Genomic DNA, 20,655 nt, shown 5'->3' on the forward strand with positions numbered 1-20,655 from the left:
TGGGGCAGACCTCGGGTCAGGCTGGGACCAAGGAGCACTGCTCTCCTGTGCACAGCGTCCCGAGTCCCACACAGATGAAATTAGCAGAGAAAGATGTGCCCTTACACGCTGCAATTTGCAGCCCCACGCCCCCACCTCCTGCAGATGGCTGTTTTTCCTGTGCTTGGCCTGTGTTTACCATGCTGATAATCTTCCAGGCACCTACGGCAGTTTATTTCCAGACCTTGTTTTTTTTTCCAGTGACCTCCTACATTTACTTCCGGCCAAGGCCCCGCTGGTAGCGCTCCAGGTGTATAAATACTGCCCCGGCCCGAGCCAGCTTGGCCTTTCAGGGAGGGAGCCCCAAGGGGCAGTGTGGGGAAGTGTGAGCGCACGTAGCCCAGTCTCAGATGAAAGGGCCCAGGCTCCTGCTTGTGTTCTGTCTCAGCGGGAGCGCTGGGCGCTGTTCCTGCCACGTTACTGTCCTCCCCCTGACCTCCACCGCTCAGCACTGAAGTCATGCACATTGTGTTTGTACTGTATCCAAAACAGCTCAGATGAGAGGTCTTCCACGCAACCATTTTTAGCTGTAGCTGCAGGGCTGCATGCTCACAAGATGCACAGACACGAACCCTTGTAAACAATAGTTTCACACATTGGAAGTTAGTCCATGTTCTTTTATCTTTACGGCCTTTGTAGTAAAGGGGCTGTCAATCAGCTTTAAGGAGCAGACGTTTTATATTGTTAGTGGAAAATAACTTTGCCATGGCATTTGTGCCAAAGATTAAGCTGGCTTTTTTAGTTTTGTGTCTGAAACAGGCTTAGAGAGGGCAGTTAGGAATAATCAGAGATATTTATTTTTGGGGGAGGCTAAACAACATTTAAACTTCAACTTTATTTTTCCACACAGGCTTGATGTTAAATGTCCCCATTTGATTTTGATCTAGTGCTGTTTTCACAATGGACACATCTGCTTAAAAACAGGGACTGCTGTGCAACTCCAGGTCATCTTTCTATCTGAGATCATAGACTTACGCTGTGTGTACTCCTTCAGAGCTCTTGCATGTGTACTTCTGTTCATCTCCTGCTGCAGAAAACGAAAGTTTGAACTCTCACTGTCCGGTCTAAGATTGCAAGGTCAATCAGTAGCTTTCTGGGAATGCTGGGATAGCTTGGTGGGGAGATACCCCTCCACGGTTTTTTGCAGAGCAATAAACTCATAATGTCCCACAGATAGGTCAGGTTCCTCAAAAGCCCCTTGCATAACCAATACATAGATAACGTTCAGCACAAGGCGTGCACAGAAACTACCTCTTAACACAAAAGTTAGAGCCTGATAACAGACTTTGTCCAGAAGCCTTAAAACAACATTTGTTCTGCAACATGAGAAGTGCCCACTGTGAAACTTCGGACAAGGTGTGCAACAGCCCACTAGGTCTGTTTTTCTGGTCAGGTCTCTATACTGTACTGTTCTCTATACTGTTTATACTATACAGCACACTTCTGCGTCTCATCTATCGAGAACACTTCCTGTTCCCCCATTTCCCCACTGAGCTGGCCGTGAGGGGTGAGGGCAGCGCTGAGACCAGCAGGGTTCGGCACTTAGCAAGCTGCTTGGCACAGTATCGTTTGAGTGAGCTGAGATGCAGCTGGAGGACTGATCTGAAAAACGACACCTCAGTACGTGTCCTGAAAGCTCAGGCAGGCTGGTCTGCGTGGACAACGCACTTTCACGGTTGCTAAAAACACAGCGACGCTAACAACCCCACCACCCACGTCTGCTGTGCGTCAAGCCGAGAACGGCACAGCGAGCTGACTTGGATTTAATCAGAAGTGACAGTAAATGAAAAGTTGCTTGGTTTTATATCAACTTTACTGCTCTGGTCTCTCTTATTGTTTATTGTTATCTGCTTCAGATATGAAGGACAGCTGTGTAATAACTGCACAGACAATGAAACAACCTGATATCTTTTCTGCTGAGCTGGGCAGCTGTGACGTATTCACCACAGTTTATTAGTTTCCAGTTATTTGGAACACAAGCTTCCATTTTCCAAGTAATTAGTGTCAGTGAGGCTTGGCTACCTCTGGCCCTTCAGGGCTGCAGGCTGTTGAGGAGTTTCATTCCAAACCTTCTGCCTTTAACTTAGTTGGAACAAGTCCCCTGCCTGCGTGTTCACGAAGGTTTAATAAATCAAGGATCTGAGGTGCTCTAGCACCTGGCTGTATGAAGCCCTTATGTGACTTGGGGAATTGATGTAATGGGGCTTTTTGCTCAGTGATGTTTTATCCTTGCATTTGTAATGACTCATCCCCATTGTTTAGGAGTAAGACCAAATTCTGTTTGGCAGCACCGTATCCGCAGAAACGTATCCGTAGTGACGCAGTTAAGATGAGGGGGAAGGAAATGAATGCTGCACGATGCTCTGAAGCCCAGAGTGGGCTGGGCTAGTGCCGCAGCATCCTCCCCCAGGCATCTCCCTTCCCCAGCTTTGGCCTTTGGTCACAGTGGGACAGGAAACGGGCATCACAAGCTGACGCCTGTTCATTTGCGCTTTCTGTAGAGCTCTGGTGCCGGGTGGCGGGTGGAGGGTGGGGGGTAAGAAATGGAGGACCAGCCAGGAGGGGGTTTGGGAGAAAAGGAGAGAGACTGAGGTGGGAGATTTCATAGTGGAAAGAACAGACATGTGACGCTGCTTTCCTACCACCAACCCAGCTTTAGAGTTTAAGGTCGTGGGCTGATTACAGGCATGTGACTCTGTTGTGTTGTGTTGTGCACACGTGTGTGTGAGAACTTAAAATAAAAGCCATGACAAGGGTTTATTGTCAGAAAGGTAGGAGACAGGAGACAGTTAGAGCTGAGGTACTGTGAGAGAGGGAGGCAGTGTGGGCTAGTGGTTAGGGATGTGGCACTGGGAGAGAGAGAGGGAGGCAGTGTGGGCTAGTGGTTAGAGCTGAGGCACTGGGAGAGAGAGAGGAAGGCAGTGAAGCCAGTAGAATAGCACACAAGCAGTGTGGTGTGGGTTATTGGTTGTGGGCATTCATTCTCCTTTAATTATTCAAGAGGTGGGGTCCAGACAGCTGGGGCTATTTGTGTTGTTTCCCACGGTAACAGAAGTCTCCTCCCCTTAATATGCAACGTGGCTGAATCTCAGTGCTAAAGCAAATGTCTGGATTCTGCCAGATTCCCTGTGTGTGTGCAGCCAACACAAGCTGCTCCTTATTCACGAGCCTGATGTGGACAGGCAGGACACAGGCGCTTACGTCAATGCCCTGTGCTGAAGCCTCGCTGCAGGAGCTCCGCTGGAAGTACAAGAATGTAACATTGTACAGGGAGAGAGAAACTTTATCATCATCACCCCTACAGCACTCCTGAGAATGACAGACGTGCTGTGTAACAGCAAGTGGAAAACCTCTACCTTCTTCTTCATAACAGTACAGTTACTCCTATTAATTATGATAGCATTCATTACAGAGACATTGGTGTTAAAAACATCTGTGCAGAAGCTTCTGCATTAAAGTCTTGTCAGTGCTGGAACAGAGGAGTTTGATACTATTTAACCTCTGTGTGAGACTCAGTAGGCAGGTTGAAATTGATCTTCCTATCTGTGTATACTGTATGTCTAAACACATGTTGCTCATGTGGACCAGCAGTCAGAGCTCTGGACTCCGAACTGGGCAGCTGTGGGTTCGAATGCCAGGTGGGGCAGCCAGGCTCATGTTGTGCCTGTGAGTGAGCTCCTTCACTCAGATTGAACCAGTGATAATAGAAGGGCACACATGGACAGTATGTTGCCTCGGTTAAAACCAATAAATAATTAATGAATAAACGCAATTCATTTTGCAAGGGAATTGCTGCTAATTCTGATGTTTCCTGCTTTAGTGTTTTCTCCGAAGTGACCATTCCAGTCTCCAAAGACTAATAACGAGCTTGGTGGATCGTCTCTCGGGAGGAGTTACAAGCGATCAGCTGAGGCATTTAGGCACTTAATTTGTCACTTGGTGCTTCTCATGAGTCCTCCAGATGCAGAAAGAAATGTCAAATGCTATTTTAATTTTTTTTAAAAGTAGTGCATCTCATCAGGTGTGTCACCCACGTCTGTGCAATTCTAAGATTCTGCTCATCCCACAGTCCCTGCAATCCACAATCCACAGGAAGAGCCTGTCATGTACTGTACACTCCTGTCGATAGCTGACTACCCAGTCAGGCACACTGTAGGAGGCCAAGCCCATCGGAAAATAATCTGTCTTGGACTGAGAAACCATTAGAGAAAGATGACGTGAAAGATACTGTGCCACAGCCATGCCTGGGCTATTTTCTTAACGAGCAATAATTTGATGTCTTTCATGACAGAGGAGGGCAGAGCAGATTAAGACTGAGAGTCCTTCAAGTCTCAGAAATTTGAGACTTAAAACAAAACCAAAGAAAAAAGTAACTGTAAGGCAACGCAAATAGCAAAAGAGTGAAATTCTCACACTAGAGAGGGATCTTAACACTTTGTGACATTTACTTTGAGGACTCAGTATGTGTTAATTTCGCATTAACCAACTGCTGTTCTGAGTTTATTTCTTTATAGGCATGCAGCCTAATTCCCTGTCCAGGAACAGGAGACGCTGGGCTCCGTAGTGATGTCTGTGCTTGTCTGTTCCTCAGACCCCCTCTGAGAGACATCGGACCTCCAGAATATCCACAGTGCAGGACTGCCGATCCGGCCAAGCCACGATTATCCTCTGTCCGACATGGAGCTAGAAAAACTCTCTGGCGATGAAACTCTGGGCATCATCTCGAATGGCAGCCATGTTAACGACCTCAGCCCAGAGAAGGTCACGCTGGAAGATGGGTAGGTCTGTTCGAGGTTCACCTACCTCTGTATGCACATGCACACACTACTGAACACATTAGACACACTGAACACACTGTAGCCCAGCACTGACAGTGAGCTACTGAACACACTCCAGCCCAGCACTCTACTGAGCTACTGAACACACTCCAGCCCAGCACCTTGACACTCAGCTATTGAACACACTGCACCCCTACACTCTGAAACTGAGCTACTGAACACATGGCAGTAGATTACTGTTTGATTTGAAATCCACATACAAATGTTTGGGCCACGTTTTTACAGACATTCCAGATTGTGGCGGTAGCTCCCACTGATTAGTCATTTCCTTGGAAGCACAAGAATTCAGGGGATATCCTTTTCCAAGTGATCAGCTCCGCTTCCTCCTCATTAACATTCCTGTCTGGCACAGCTCTGGGCTCACTACAATGTATATTTATGACTGTTAGAATTTCACTGCATGACCATGGTGTTCCACTCGGTTTACTGTCAGGCTAGGGGAGGTGTTTAAGCCCTGTGTGCTGTGGATGAGTTTTCTCAAACTGTTTTTGTCCAGTACAGTAAGCCAACCAGTACAAAACACAGAAACACAGAACCAAGCAGAGAAAACACGAAGGACACCATCTAAGCAGAGAAATATTGGGGAGACTAGTGGTCCGGGTTCTGTCCCTTGACTCCCACCCCCTGTGCTCAGTCTTTGACACAGGGCGTGTCGTCAGGGCCTGTTCTCGCAGAGTTCGCCGTGTTGGTCTTGGACAGACGTGTCCACTCAGCAACGCTTGGACTGACATCCCTGCTCTCCCTGTTACTGACGCACAGCGCCGGGTGCCCGCCTGTCTCCCCCCAGGTACGAAGGGCCAGAATCTGCCGAGATGGAGCGAGAGGAGTTCCTGCCGCACAAAGGCGATGGGAAAAAGCAGCCCCAGTTTACAGACGTAAGTGTGGGTGCAGGGGGGCTCTGGACAGCTGGCGTCCATACTGCTGCTCATTTGTAGACACCAAGGAGTGGGGGGGTCACAGTGAGAACTTGTTCTCATTACAGGTGCTTACTGTGGTACATCTGAGTGGTACTTTTGTCTTTTTACCACATTTTACAACAACGCGCCTCACCCACACTTTCCTGGTTTTACATTCTTCTAACAGGGAGCCCCACTGATTGACCGCAATAACGCTGTGCTTTACTGCACTCCATGCCATCTTGCGCTTTCTGACTTTCCTACGGTAAATCACGGTCTTGGTGTCATGAGTGCACAGCCCCCATGTCCAAGCCAGTGCTCTGTCCTGGACACAGCAGGCCTGGTGCCTTATTCTGCCTTGATTAGAACACACTGGTGCTCAAACAGCATTGAAGACATGCTCTTTATGCTTCGTCAGGCCAGTCTAAGAAAGATCGAGCTGTTCAAGCTCTTGTTAAGTTATGGGTGAGTGCTGTTCTATTGCAGAGAAACCAGCAGAAACGTCTGAGTGTCTGTCTTTCTCGCTGTCCCGCAGTTCGAAGGAAAGACATCTCTGGGGATGTCTGTCTTCAACCTCAGCAACGCCATCATGGGCAGTGGGATCCTGGGGCTGGCGTACGCCATGTCCAACACTGGCATCATCCTCTTCCTGTGAGTAACTGGCCGGCGCCTCATTCAGAAAGCGTGTCCCCTCGGTCCAGCTGGTCATCTGGTTGTACCTTAATAAGAAAACACTCAAAGCACTCATCTTGCTTATACAGTTGTAAGAAAGCAGTGAACCCAGGATCTCATCAAACTGGAAAGTGTCTTTCAGGATGTTAGCGAGCCTCCTTATGCACAGCTAAAGTGTTTCACGTTGATGTTGTTGATGTTACTTTGCTTTCACAGTCTAAAAAATGCATTTCTGATTGCAAGAGTCTCATACCTGCTCTCTCATCATTCTCTAGCTGAGCCACGGTGTGCGGGAGTCTACATTCCTGAGTGGAATAAGTAGCTGATGTGTCCCTGGCAGGCTTCCATAGAAAGCAGCCATTTTGGCTCATTTGGGAAACAAGGGGAGTGGCTTCTGTAGAAAGAGCCAAAATGGCTACTCTCTACGGAAGCCTCCCGGGGACATATCCGCTGCACAGTCCGCTCAGGAGTGAGGACCTTTCTCACACATGGATGACCAGATCATTAGACAGCTTTTAGCAATTTTGGATACAATGAGGACCTGCCATCCCTCAGACATGCAGGCTGTGACCTGTTTCATTCCTAAGCTGGTCTCAGATTGTCTTCACTGCAGGCCCAGCAGTGGGGTGCCTGTGTTCTGCTCACAGAGAGAGGTGCTTCTGCCGCAGGGCTCTCACTCTGGACCAGCTGATGCAGGAGGAACTGCAAAGCCCCAAAGGCTCCCCAAAGCCTGAACACCATGATGATCTGTCTGACACCTGTTTCGGATGGGAGGCTGAGTGATATTTGCATCCTGGCCGACAGCCAGATGCTCATTGGATCATCGGAGAGGTGGAGACTCCTTGGCGGGCTTCCCTGCTTGACATACTGCTTGCTGTGTGTTAGTCATTCGTTCTGGGGTGTGGTAGATGTGATGCCAAGGAAGGCAGGTGTGGGTTTCCATGCCCTAGGCGAGACTGGGCAGCGTGCACGTAGAAGCAGCTCCTCCCATGTTCTGGAACACTCTGGAAGACCGGGGCAGAGAGCCCGGAGAAACAGCTGAGGAGGTGTGTCTTTGCCCCAACAGGAATGAAAGGACTCCTTACAATTCAGAAGGATGTGGCTGGAACCCTCCAAGTTTTCCTTCTTAAGTCCCCCTCCTTGTGCAAAACTCTCTCGCAATAGTGGGATTCGCCTCAGGCATCAGCGAGCTGGCTTCGTGCTTGGTCAGCCCGGGTCCTCTGGTGGCCCTGTTACCCGGGATCAATTACCCATGAACCACCTTGTGGCAGCAACATGCGGCAGAGGGGAACACCAGCCAGGGCTGTTGCTAGGTTCTCCATCCTCCCTGCACACCTGAGAATCCAGAAGCCAAAGTCCACACAAGGTCACTGTCACATGGCTGCTGGCGTAGAAGTTGTAGAAACTGGACGTTGCTTCCAAACTGAGTCCACTCTCAATTCACTAAGGAAAAATATTTTTTGTTATTTGTCGCTAATCCTTCTTTTTTCCTTTGGGGGATAAAAAAACCACAGTGACTTAAGAAAGCAAACCAGGTCAAGTGGCTTCCAAGTTTTGGCAATGCAGGATTTCGTCTGACGTTTCTCAGCCCCCCTGGTGCGAAGGTTCATCTGGTTTCAGATTGAACCTTTTCCCAATTGGGTTAAAGAATTAGACGGCTCGAAGCTCAGTTTTAGCTCTGAAAAAGGAATTTATTTATAGCCCTGTATAAATAGGAGAAGATACATCTGCCAGACCATGTTCGGCTGGTTTCAGAAACCTGCCAAGACAGCTAACTCCTTCCCGAAACCTCCTGATTATCTGTTCGGGAAGAGTCTCGTCCTCTGTCGGTGCCACAGACCCTAAGCCAGCCACTGGGACTGAGCCCTTTACATGTTAGTGTGCTTCTGAGTCCTGGGAAGGACTGTAATGGAGACCTTATCAGGTTAAATCACATGATGTGAACTCTTTAAAGACGCTGGAAGGCTAAATCTGCTTCACAGTCTGCGTGTGCACTGTACAACGTACAGTCAGACAGCAGTGCACACCCTCCTGTGTAAACTGATGGGGAAACAGATACTTGCACTGGCTTGTTACCTTTAAAGCCACAACAGTATAACAATCATATAACTCAAGAAATTGTCGGGTTTGTACACATACTGTATTGTATTATATTGTTATAGATTCTTAGGCTATATTTTTTTCAATAAATATAAGTTAACAAAGTGATTTTGCCCTTTTTTTCACTTACAAGTCCTAATTCAGTGCATGTTTGCGGCAGTAGTTTCATCTTTACTCCTATCTTGTTACTGGTAGAGCCGTCATCTTGGTCATTATCCTCTGACGAAGGTGATAAACCTGAAACGTGACAATGAAGGAGAGAAAAGGTTTCATGGCCATGGGTGTCTTTTTGAACAGCCTGTTTTAAAGTGGACTGGACAGCAGCATGCGACTTTAAGGTTTATATATAGCCGACTGCTCGCAGATCAACCTGCCTGGCAGTTGCGATCCTGGGTTTTGTCAGGGGCAGGGCAGGTTTGGCCAGTAGCCAAGAGCTGGAGGAATAGCTGAGGTTCTTGTGATCAGGCCTGCAGTCATCTGTCAACGTAATGAGATTAGAGGATTTGATGACTAGTGGAGAGGAGCTGCGCTGCAGGCTGGGGGATAAATATTTACAGTAGCTTCTGCCTGCAGGGTGCGGATCTCATCCTTCAGTACCGAGGGGCAGATCGATCCCCAAGGAACCAGCAGGCCGTGCCTGCTCTCTCCACTCCCCACCCCTGACCCTTCACTGCCGTCTCTGCCACCCGTCTGCAGATTTCAGAAGGGCCGCTGTAACTCATAACAGTGCAAAAGCAAAGCGTTTTAGCCCGGTTGTTGCACTCTGAAAAGAGAGTTCCAGATGCTGTTTTCTGTTAAGCAAAGCAGGCTTTCGCTTGGAGCCGGAGGCCATCCTCTGTGTTTTAGTCCTTTGCAGTCCGTCCAGGCAGTCTTTTCCCACCTTCAGTGCTTTAGTGACGCTGTTCCAGAGGGCAGCTGTTTTACAGTTTGACAAGAGCTCACTGTTGGGTTCCTCTGGTCAGCCCCCTGTGCCAGCTGTACTGTGTACTGCACCTCACATGCCCTTTCCCTTCCCTAATCCTGAGATATTCCCTCACGTCTCTGCAGAATCCTGTTGACGTTCATTGCCATTCTGTCGGCGTATTCCATACACCTGCTTCTGAAGAGCGCCGGAGTCGTAGGTAAGGCGGTCCCTGAATTCCCCGGCCCTGCTGCTTCCAGACTGAGCACGCTCGCCTGTCGTGAACTGAGTCAGAGCCCCTGTCCTCCGCACAGCTGCAGCACAGCAGAAAGAGACCAAACACGTTTAGGGTCAGAAGGCAGAGTTAATAAGTGAGCCACTTGTTAATTAACGTCTTTGGGAATAACTAATCCAGGAATCATACCTGGGCGTTTCATAAAGAGATCCAGGAATTTCTCCCCCAGGTGTTCTACTGGTATTAATCAAGGAACCTCATGCATTTATTTCTTGGGGGATCAGGTTCAGCACCAGTCCCTGGGCTTCCTCTGTGACTCTGTAAGGAGTCGCTCTCTGTTCCTCGCCCTGAGAGTGTTTGCTCTGAATTTCAGGGTGTGTTTAATGCTCTGTGGAACCCGATTGCCATAGCAGAGTAGCAGTATTTGCAGCAGTGACCCAGTGCACTGAGCAGAACAGCAGCATGACTGTGGGTGTTTCATCTTTCAGGAATCCGTGCCTATGAACAGCTGGGCAACAGAGCCTTTGGACCTCCAGGGAAAATCTTAGCAGCTATCGTTGTCAGCATCCACAACATTGGAGGTGAGTCTCAGGCGGTTACACTCAGACACGCATGAACTACCTCACACTGAGACAGACGCATGTCTGTACCCATGAGAACACTTTTTAATTTACTGTTCTCGGCTCTGCAGGCATGATGCTCAACAAGGCACTCTCGTCCGCAGAATGATCCATGCTTGGATTTCAGAATGCATATCTTAAAGTCTGAAACTCTAACGTAGAGTTGACTGAAGCTCATGAGTTAATGTTTCCCTCACCCTGCACCTTTGTGTGACTGCTACAGAGACCTCTCTTTTCTTCGCTTTCTCAGAAAGAACCTGTGGACGTATTCAAAAATAATACAAATATTCCCCATCATGAGTTGAACACGCAAATGTTTCTACATATCTTTGTATCGTTTGAATGTGATTATCTGATGATGCAGGTCTTCTAAGGTTTGCCCTGTATTTTGTGCACAGTTCTGCACCAGTACTGATCAGGAACTATGACCGGTGTTTGAGAACAAGCGCTGGCCAGCTGTTCAGGTGTGTCCACTATTTCAGGGCAGGCCGATGCGCGGGGGTAGTAACAGTCTCACTGGCTGCGGCGCCTCCCACCTGAACTACGGTGCCCAGGCAACGTCAACCGGCCTCTAAAAGGATCCTGTCTTTCTCTGTAGCCATGTCCAGCTACCTCTTCATCATCAAGGTGGAGCTGCCTCTGGTCATCTCGTCCTTCCTGAAGACCGACAGCAGCGAGTGAGTGGATTGTCGATGTCGCCCACGAGCTCGTGATCCTGCATCTGGGTCGCGGACTGGAGAGACAGAGGCCGGGTCTTGAGGATGACACCCTGGTGTCTTTCCAGAAAGGGCTGGATCCTCAGATCAATGAACTACTGATCACTAAATGGATCAAATTGGAGGGGCTGAATGGCCTCCTGGTGAAGGTTTTCCAGTGACCCTAACCCTACTGACATTCGTTTGACCTGTTTAAGTCCCCGGAATGGAAAGTGTACGAGGAGACTCATCGCTCAGCCTTATTCAGGTGCAGGAGCTGATGGGGCTGATCGCACACTCTTTCCAGTCTCGCTGTCTCAGCCTGTTTCACCTCCCCTCTGCTCCCGTCAGCAGCAGGGCGTCACCCCTGGGCAGGCATCCCTGCCTGTACGACTGTAGTCACGAGCCGCTCGGTTCTCCTCAAGACAAAACCCCTTCCATTCCTGAACGCCACGTGGTTTTAAAGCAGCACAAATATCAGCTCCTTCATTTTTCATCTGAAGGAGTGTGCAGGTGCATTGATAAAGGCTATAGAGACTGTTGTGTACCAGCAGGTCAGAAGATGTTTTAATAAAACAAGTCATGATTATTGTTGTAAGAAGAATTACACTATAGTACTGTACATGATTAAAAGCACAGTTTGGGGTGTAGATATGCGTCATTAATCATGTAGTCCCACCTTTAGTCCAAAAATGTTCATTTTCTAACAATTCAAAGCGACTTCATTAACTGAGTTTGGGGAGCAGGTGAGCGCAGAGCTGTCTGTCTGACCTCCTGTCTGTCTCGTTCACAGCCTATGGTACCTGGAAGGCAGGTACCTGATCATCATCGTTAGTGTCCTGATCATCCTCCCTCTTGCCCTCATGAGACAGCTCGGTAGGTTATTAATTCCCTGTTTCTCAGTCTCCACCGTCATCTTCATCATCTTCGTCATCTTGGTCTTTTTTTTCCGCATCTTCCTATTTACTCTGATCTACTCCTTCTGTCCTCCATACCTGCATCTCCTGCATCACCTGCTCTTCCACCTCCTGCAGGCAGCGGCAGCAGTGGCTGTTGTATTTACTGCCAGCTGTTCCTGGGACCAGCAGAAGACATGTTAGTGCTTCTGGTGACTCTAGTGACACAGGACTGTTGTCCACAGGCCTGCAGCAGGAAGTGACCTCATCGATTTTGAAAGCAGGGGGATGTGGGGGCAGCCACACTGACAGTAGTAGCAGCAGGTTAGGGATTCGTACCTGCAGCAGCAGGAGAAATTGTAAGACAGCTGACGAAGCTGTTGCTACAGTGAGATAAGCATCTTATAGTTAACAGTGCAGTGTGCTGAGTGCAAACACAAGTACTCATTTGGAAATCAGGGATGCTAAGCAAAGGCTTTGGCAGAATGGGTTAGCATCTGTCTTTAGAGTGCCATTCTGCTGCTCCGGTGGGTTATTCCTTGTGATCTTTGGTTGCAGGTTATCTTGGGTACACCAGTGGATTCTCCTTAACCTGCATGGTGTTCTTCCTCATCTCGGTGAGTGTGGGTTGACGTCAGGTCAGGGTTCGCCGCTATGCCTTGTGTAGAAATGAGCGAAGGGACGCTCCTCTTCGCTCTGGGCTGGGGGGGCTGCTGATGTCAAGATGGCTGGGAGTGGTGCTACCTTCCCTCTCTCCTCTCTCCCCCCCCCGCAGGTGATCTACAAGAAGTTTGACTTCAGCTGTAGCCCTGAGATGGAAATGAACCTCACAAACTGCGTCAACAACACGGAAGAAGTCAAATTCTTCACTGTAAACCAACAGGTCAGCCAGGCCTCACGGGTCAAGTGAGCTGCGGACCCGAACGCTCACCACACAGCCACACTGATCCAAAGGACGATTATGACCAGTGACTGATCACAGTGTACTGCCAGTAACTGAGCTACAGTGTGGATGTTCAATCCAGAGCGTTATGCTGGAGCTCTACAAGATGCTCTAGTAAGATCTCGCCTGGAATACTGTGGTCAGTTTTGGTTATCACACCACAGAAACAACATCATGGCCTTAGAAAGAGCTCAAGTAAGAGCAACAAAAATGATTCATTCTCTCAAGGGTCTGACAGATGCGAACTGGTTAAGGGAACTAAGTCTCTTCAGTGTAGAACACAGGAGATTTGGTCCAGGTGGACAAAATGCTCTAAAGAGGTTTGGGGAGCGGTTTCATGCTCGATGGTGAAACCCCCAGACAGAGTCACAGTTGGAAAGGTAAGGGGAGTACATTTAGGACAGAGGAGAGGAAACATTTACTCCAAGAGAGTGGTGGGGGACTGAAACAGGCTTCCTATCTAGGTGGTTGTGGCCCAGACTCTGGGCTCCTTTAAGAAATGGCTGGTTTCACTCAGAACTTCACTACTGAACTGCCAGAGCATCTGGAGGGGCGGTAAGGCCACCCCTTGTCTGCGGACCTTCGTTAGTGGAGCGAACAATGACGGTCTTCTTTCCCTTCGACCTGCAGACGGCTTACACCATCCCCATCCTGGCCTTCGCCTTCGTGTGCCACCCTGAGGTGCTGCCCATCTACACGGAGCTGCGCAGGTAACAACCTCACACCGGCAGCTCACGGGCCGGGCTGGGGGTGGACCACGGGCTGGAGAGCTGTCAGACCCTCACACGCAGCCTGGGAGCTCCAGTCATTCGCCCATGTAGCCTTCACCTCTGCAAGCTGGAGAATGGGGTTTTATAGACTGCTTTACAGTTGTTTTCCCAAATGTGCAGTGGTAACGACCAAATCTGACCCCTTAGTGCAATAGAAGGGTCTTCATGCTGCAAACATCCCACTCCTTGTAATTGTAATCGAAGCTCCCCAACACCCCTCTGCGCAGCTCAGTTTCCTTCTCAGGTGAGCTCAGGAGAGATGTCATGTTGGGAGACAAGGGGGTCAGGGATATTAGTGCCTTCTGCACCTGCAGTACTTGCAGGCAAGATCCAGGCACCCAGGCAAATAATTAACACTAAACCTGCCCAAGCGAGTGAAAGTGATCTGTAACGGCTGTATGGAGGTAATAACCCTCCTGCTCCCTGCGTGCTGGGAGGGACAATGAGGTTTGACAGTGGCAGTCTGGGGCGGCCAACAGGAGCAGAATTTCATCACCAGTCCCGCGCCCTGCCCTCTCGCTCACGGGCTCCTGTGTTTCTCTCCCGCCGGCCGACAGGCCCACCAAGAAGCGCATGCAGACCGTGGCCAACATCTCCATCCTGGCGATGTTCCTCATGTACCTGCTCACGGCCATCTTCGGCTACCTCACCTTCTACGGTAAGATGCAGTGGCCTTCGTCCGGCGCACTTTTGATCCGTGACAGTCGGGCCTTTTGGTGGAAGGAGGGAATCATTTCAGAGCCTTGGTTTTGACACTGGCTGCTCTTTTGTAACTGTAGAATGATGGGTATAAGTTCCTGTCCTGTTGAGGTTCCCATTAAGAGAACTGCTGGAATTCTCCAGGGTTATTTTCGTATTGTGTCTCTAACCCCACCTAGTGGTCATAGAAAGACTGGCGGGTTCGGGCTCCATTATCGCTGCTGCAGGGTAGCAGGCCTGGTCTCTCCTCGAATACAGATCTGTCTGTATCTGGTAAAGTAAGACTGTCTCCCAGAGTGTTGAAAAACGAGTGTTTCTGTGACAGGGTGATTTGGCATTTCCATTGGCCTGAGACATAGAGACTCATCGTAGTCAATCGTAGTCACGTGACTGTGTGACGGCATGCCAGTGTCCCGCTCGTGCTGTGGGGAATCCTGGGGTACACTGAGAATCGAGGGGCACGAGGCCACACCAGTAGAGAGCATGCTCACCATCTGCAACACTTGGAAGTTAAGATGTTTTTACATTGTGTTTTTATTATTGCGATACAGTATAAATACAGATGCATTTTTGATGTTCAGAACTCAGAACCAGAGTTTCCAGAAATCATATTTCCAGAAGAAAATACTAATTAGAGTGGGACTGTAATAAACTCGGCCAGCAGGCAATCAACTGAGCATTTCTGATCTACTTGATCAGAAAACAGTACGAGACGAGAAAACCGAGCCCTGAGCTGACAGCTCTGTCCAGGCGAGACCTCGCTGGCACAAGCAGGGTTTCACTGGCTCCGAGGGTCAAAGGTCAAGAGGTCACACGGGTCAGTCCCTGCAGGGGCACAGCAGACTCTCGGGCTAGAACCCCACCCTTAGCACGATATCCAGAGTGGAGCCGGAATAACCCCCCCCCCTGTCTCCCCAGGCAACGTGGAGGCGGAGCTGCTGCACACCTACAGCAAAGTGAAGCGCGTGGACACCCTGATCCTGTGCGTGCGTCTGGCCGTGCTGCTGGCCGTCACCCTCACCGTCCCCGTGGTGCTCTTCCCGGTAGGACAGACCCCCTCCCAGCGCGCCGCTCCGCCGCCGGGCAGCTTCAGGAAACATCAAGGCCCGCCGGCCTGCCCTGCGGGAGCCCTGGAGCCCACGCTCCTCGGTCACAGCGGGTCCCGGTCCGACAGACACAGACACGGCTGTGAAGTCAAGCTGTGAAAGAGCTCGTTTATTTACAGCATGACAGGAAATCGTCAGCAAAAGCCCTTGCTCCTCGTTGGGCTTCAAACTAGACGTCTTCCATCTGCATCGCTAGCTGGGCAGTCTCTCCTTCTGAACCCTTCAGCACTTAACAGAATTGAGTCTCTCTCTCTCCTCCTCTTCCACGATTGCTGATTGCATATCAGAGGATCTGCCCTCTTCTTTTGCACGACAAATAATGACCGAGCCAGGAAGGCTCAGCTTCTGGTTCTTTAAACCATGACCTGACCAATCTTATAGTCTTATACCGATTGGTCAGGTGACTGAGGATGGCAGATCCTTCTCTCTGGGGAGTGTAGTTCAGACAAGAGTTTCCATCTTGTTGAAACTCCCCTCCCTCTCGCAGTCTTCCCTGAGCCTTGAGGTCACACTAAGACGTTGGTGGTTCTCCTAGTGTTGAAGGGCTTCCGACAGGCTTTGAAAATCACCGCCCTGAGACATTGCTGAATGAGCTCAAGTCAGCAGCAGAGAGCTGAGATCCTCTTGGCAACTCGGAGCCCACAGGCAGACCTCCACATGCGTGTCCCTTGCTGATCTCCTGCAGATCCGGAGAGCGCTCCAGCAGCTGTTGTTCCCGGGCAAAGACTTCCACTGGGGCCGGCACTGCGGCATCGCCATCGTTCTCCTGATCATCGTCAACCTGCTGGTCATCTTCGTGCCCAACATCAAGGACATCTTCGGCATCATCGGTGAGTGGACACCTCCCTCCAGCCTGGCCCTGCCCCTGCCCCTCTGTGGATACTGGATCCCTGTATACAGGATACAGGTTTGGAGTAACAGGCAGGTGTTGGAAAGCTGACCCAAGAGACCGGGGTCTTCTAGCTGAGCCTGAGGCCTGAGGTCCTGCCTCTGCCCCCCTGGACACTGGTCCAGCTGTGGGACGAGAAGGACTCTGTGTGTTCAAAATCCCAGCTCATACAAATCGGCAGATTTGAAGTTACTTTCAAAAACTCCGAAGCTAACATGAAATCTCCAACAGCTGTTTCTGTGCAGAATGCAATTCGAGGCTGCGTGGTTCTGTTAGTGCTGGCGTGATCTCGCAGTCCTGGGCTGCCAGTCAGGTGGTCACGTTGAGTGGGATCCGAGTGTCTGCTGAGTTCCTGTGTCTCTCCTCCTCTCCAGGCGCCACATCCGCCCCCAGCCTCATCTTCATCCTCCCGGGAATCTTCTACGTTCGCATCATTCCCAGCGAGAGAGAACCGCTCAAGTCACGACCCAAGATCCAGGTAGGGAGCCGTGCTGGAGTCTGTGGGGGAGGAAAAGACCCGGGTCTCCGAGAGAGACCCGGTGTGGAGCAGCTTCACATGGGCGTTTTCCTGTGATCACAAACTGCTGCTATCCCACCAGCTTTCATGCTCGTACCTGTTTATGATGGCTGGCCTCTAGTGGACAGTAAGCTGCAGCCTTGCACTAGGCAATGGCAGTATGCTCATATCGATACCAGCTGTCTCCTCCACAATCTAGAATTGTTCTCACTGTGCCCCCCTCCCCCATCTCGGGACTGACAGGTGCTCATCGCCTGGAGGATTCTGCCATCAGCAGCACCAGGGGGGAGGGCGCCCCCCCCTCTAAATGGTGCTGAGCCACTTCTGTATCTCGGGCTCCCCACTTCGCCGGGCTCCCCACGTCCCGACGAGTCCCTGTCCCAGTCAGTGCCGCTTCTCCAGTGGCTCCGTGTAGCGTCAGTCACGCGCTGCCCCAGGCGCTGGAGCGCATCTCTGGCTCTCCACCACGGACCTGCTGGACAAAGACAGGGGTTTTACCATGCCGTGAATAGCTGGAAGGGATTTCCCTTCCTCTGACTGGAGGTGAAATCTCACACCTATGTGTCCTTGTGGCTTGGTGTTATATAAGCTGTTCAGACTTGCTGGCTGGGCAGGATGGTATCACACCGCTGGGAGGAAAGACGTGGCTGGCCATACGGATGATGCTTCTGAGACTGTGCCCGTGTTTCTGCAGGGCTAAGCAGCTGACTGGTCTCCTGAATTTTGCCCCAGTATGAGACAGTGGGTGCTCTTAGGTGACAAACCAGGTGCCATGAAACACTTTTTGCAGCACAAAAATCTGCACGAGACACACAGGGGTTAGGGGCTCGACTAGTGCTGATTAATAATAACTGCATTTCCTGTATATTGCTTGTGTCGTTGTGCAAAAGGCCAGACCTCATTGCGTTTTTTTTCCATACTGTACGTGAGGCTTCTCAAGGGCCTTTGAGGAAAAAGCTGCAGCCTGAAGCAGCTCTTTCACTGTCGAGCCCACAGAAGCTGCCGCTGCACAGACCGCGGTGAGAAACACCAGTTGCGAATGTGTGTTTCTGTTCCGCTGAAGGGGAAATGCTCGCTGCTTGAAAGTGAAACCGGAAGCCTGCTGCAGAGACATGTTAGAAGTGTAAAAATCGCTGAACGCGTTCGGGGCTGCTGCAGCGCCTGTGCGCCCTGACCCTCAGGCCCCTCTTCCCTCTGTGTCGCCGCAGGCAGCCTGCTTCGCCGCGCTGGGCTTCATCTTCATGGTGATGAGTCTGTCCTTCATCTTTGTGGACTGGGTGCGGGGGGAGAGCAACAGCCACGGTGGGCACTAGCACCCCTCGACGGCGCCTGGGAAACACAGCGACGTCAGAGACCCCACCTGCCCCCCCCCCCACCTCCCCTGCCCCCACCAGCTCAGCCCCAAGTCCTTCAACTCGCTGGGAAAAAAACTGAAAAGGGCTGGACCACCCGCCACCTGCCCCCACCCTGCCCATCTCAGTGTCCATTTCCCCCCCTCCTTCACGCCAGGCAAGGCTCTCTGCTGCCCCCTTGTGTTCTGGAGGAGGGGCACACACCTCCTCCCCACAGTTCAGGTGGGTGGCGCTTTCTAAAACAGAGAACGGTGTTATAAACTCCTGCAAAACCCCAAGAGAGGTCTGTGGTTCAGGAATTAATAACAGAACAAGTGCACGAGCATCCTAGCCGATGTCGTTCTTGTGCTTGATTGCCAGACTTGTCGGTGAGCGAATCATATCTCTGGACGGTGTTCCTCCCCTCACACTATGGTCAAGAGTCTTAATTCAGCTGTTACTTATTTAACTAAGCTGTTTATTAAAATGGCGACACAGAGTTAAGTTATTTTCCTACGTGACCTTGAAAACAGATCAGCCGTATTCTCCAGGCGGCACGTGTGCTTGGTGCAGAGTAGAGAGGTTCTCTCTGTCTGAGCCTGGGATGGCCGAGCACAGCGAGCTGCACAGCGGTGAGCTCAAGGAGCCTCTAACTGTGACACTCGACCAGCGATCAGACAGCTGCTTCCTGTTACAAGGAAACACAGACAGAAACAGAGATATGTATTTACGTGAACAGTTCCACCTAGCTGAAGCACACTTTACACTCCTGTCAGAGATCCTGTCCTTGTCTGAGAATTCAAGAGCCTGTTCTTTTAGCACAGTTCTATGAAACAGCTCATTAATCTCCATAAATCTCCCAACTCCTTTCTTGGCGCATTTTCTGCCCAAGTGAGACTTCCTGCATCAGTTTCTGAAAACAGACAACACTTCTCGATGAGACAAAATGACATGTACGAGCATTTCAGCTGCATGTGGAGAGTCGTCATCTTAAAGGTCATTTTTTTATGTTATTGCTGTTAGGACAATGGAGCTTCCCAGTGGCTCAGACAGTACAGTGGCTTGTTTGGAGGGCTATAGTCCAGACACCACCAGTGTGACCGCAGACAGTTGCTTGAGGGTTTGTGGGTTTAAGTAAGAGACAATATGTCCCCAGTTCTGAGCACAGCAGTGACCCCTGCTGGTGTCCCTGAGCGGTGACACTGCGAGAGGTCTGCCCATCGTATTTTAACTGATATGCATGGAGGCACTGGGCAGTACTGCCCACCCACCCCCCAGTCCCAGAGAGCCATAGTTCCTCGGGTGTTAGGGTTCACCCTAAAATAATCAATTCCTAAACTTTCGTACACTACGTATGCAGAGGATTCAGGCAATTAAACAGCGCAGAGACCATTTGAAATACAAAACAGCCAAGACCTCCATAGCCCAACGCCCAGAGCTGGCCATTCCTGGCTGAACTCAATCAAGTAATTGGCTCAAGTGGTCGAGACCCACGTGTGTTCCGAGTCCGCCCAGCCTTCTGAGCGCAGAGACCTGGCCACGCCCATCGCTCGCTGTCCGGAAGTCTCGACTCCCTGCGGTCCGGTTTCCAACTTCACCTTCATGTTGCCGAGACCGACTACTACAGTGTTTCGACTGCTTTTATTCGAACAATTGTATCACTCCGTTGCGATGCCTTCTACACCACTCAAACTGTATTTTTAGGAACTGTTTTTTTTACCGAGTCCTCCTGTTAGAGGGCGCAAACCTCCACACACGTAGTTCCAGCAGGGGGCGACACAAAACAACAGGCTGCTGTAAAAAAAAATGAAGTTCGCCAAGAGATCATTTCAGCGCATGCGTTTTCTCCTCTGTGAGTTTAATTTAATCGGTCTGTGAACAGTTACACATCATTTCCTCAGCAGTTAATCGGTTATCGTTATTGATGGCAGCTACAGTAGACACAGGAGACAGGGGCGAACGGTGCAGTGACGTGCAGTGTTTGGCTCATGTTCACAGGAAGTGTGTATCGTACTGATGTCTTGTCCGACAGCACAGAGGTGCGTTCTGATCTTAATAAAGGTGTCACTCCGAGTGGTCCAGCTTGTTTCTGTGTGGTTATTTTATTCCTGAGCTGCTGAGCATTGAAAACTGTTTTTTTTTCCCAGCACAGTTATAATGGGAATAGTTCATATCTGTGTCCAATTTTGCAACGTCAACTGTGAAATAACAACAACAACAATAATGATCATGATAACAATTATCATCATTGTTGTCATAAATATAAATTATGTTGCTCAAACATATAACTCAGACAGATTTTCTGTGTTTTTCAGTGTATTTTTGAGTTTCCCCAGAATTGCGTAAGTGTGAAAGATCATGCAATGCGTGGTTTTCCACAAGCTTGTCACTTGTGTCAAAATGATTGCTGTCAGGTCTTCAACTCTAAAAAAAAAAATTAGCCAGGATATAAAACTGTCACCAGACAAGTTTTAGAGGTTGTTCTGAAGTTTTTTAAAAACTTCATTT

General features: G+C 50.0%; 1 protein-coding gene across 3 annotated transcripts in view; it reads left to right on the top strand.

Moving 5' to 3' along the window:
- slc38a5b (solute carrier family 38 member 5b) overlaps nucleotides 1-20,226 on the top strand; it is a 33,825-nt gene extending 13,599 nt beyond the window's left edge. For all 3 annotated transcript variants that reach the window (XM_015340736.2, XM_015340753.2, XM_015340743.2), the window contains 15 exons: nucleotides 4,631-4,817; nucleotides 5,665-5,752; nucleotides 6,309-6,424; nucleotides 9,593-9,666; nucleotides 10,170-10,262; nucleotides 10,900-10,978; nucleotides 11,790-11,872; nucleotides 12,451-12,509; nucleotides 12,668-12,775; nucleotides 13,466-13,545; nucleotides 14,163-14,263; nucleotides 15,223-15,347; nucleotides 16,096-16,240; nucleotides 16,674-16,777; nucleotides 18,025-20,226. In XM_015340736.2, the coding sequence (XP_015196222.1) occupies nucleotides 4,717-4,817; nucleotides 5,665-5,752; nucleotides 6,309-6,424; nucleotides 9,593-9,666; nucleotides 10,170-10,262; nucleotides 10,900-10,978; nucleotides 11,790-11,872; nucleotides 12,451-12,509; nucleotides 12,668-12,775; nucleotides 13,466-13,545; nucleotides 14,163-14,263; nucleotides 15,223-15,347; nucleotides 16,096-16,240; nucleotides 16,674-16,777; nucleotides 18,025-18,129 (1,461 nt within the window). In that variant the 5' untranslated portion in view covers nucleotides 4,631-4,716 and the 3' untranslated portion in view covers nucleotides 18,130-20,226. The remainder of the gene's footprint in view (nucleotides 1-4,630; nucleotides 4,818-5,664; nucleotides 5,753-6,308; nucleotides 6,425-9,592; nucleotides 9,667-10,169; nucleotides 10,263-10,899; nucleotides 10,979-11,789; nucleotides 11,873-12,450; nucleotides 12,510-12,667; nucleotides 12,776-13,465; nucleotides 13,546-14,162; nucleotides 14,264-15,222; nucleotides 15,348-16,095; nucleotides 16,241-16,673; nucleotides 16,778-18,024) is intronic.
- The last annotated feature ends 429 nt before the right edge of the window (nucleotides 20,227-20,655 follow it).

Source organism: Lepisosteus oculatus, chromosome 2, assembly GCF_040954835.1.
Source record: "Lepisosteus oculatus isolate fLepOcu1 chromosome 2, fLepOcu1.hap2, whole genome shotgun sequence".
Taxonomy (NCBI): Eukaryota; Metazoa; Chordata; class Actinopteri; order Semionotiformes; family Lepisosteidae; genus Lepisosteus; species Lepisosteus oculatus.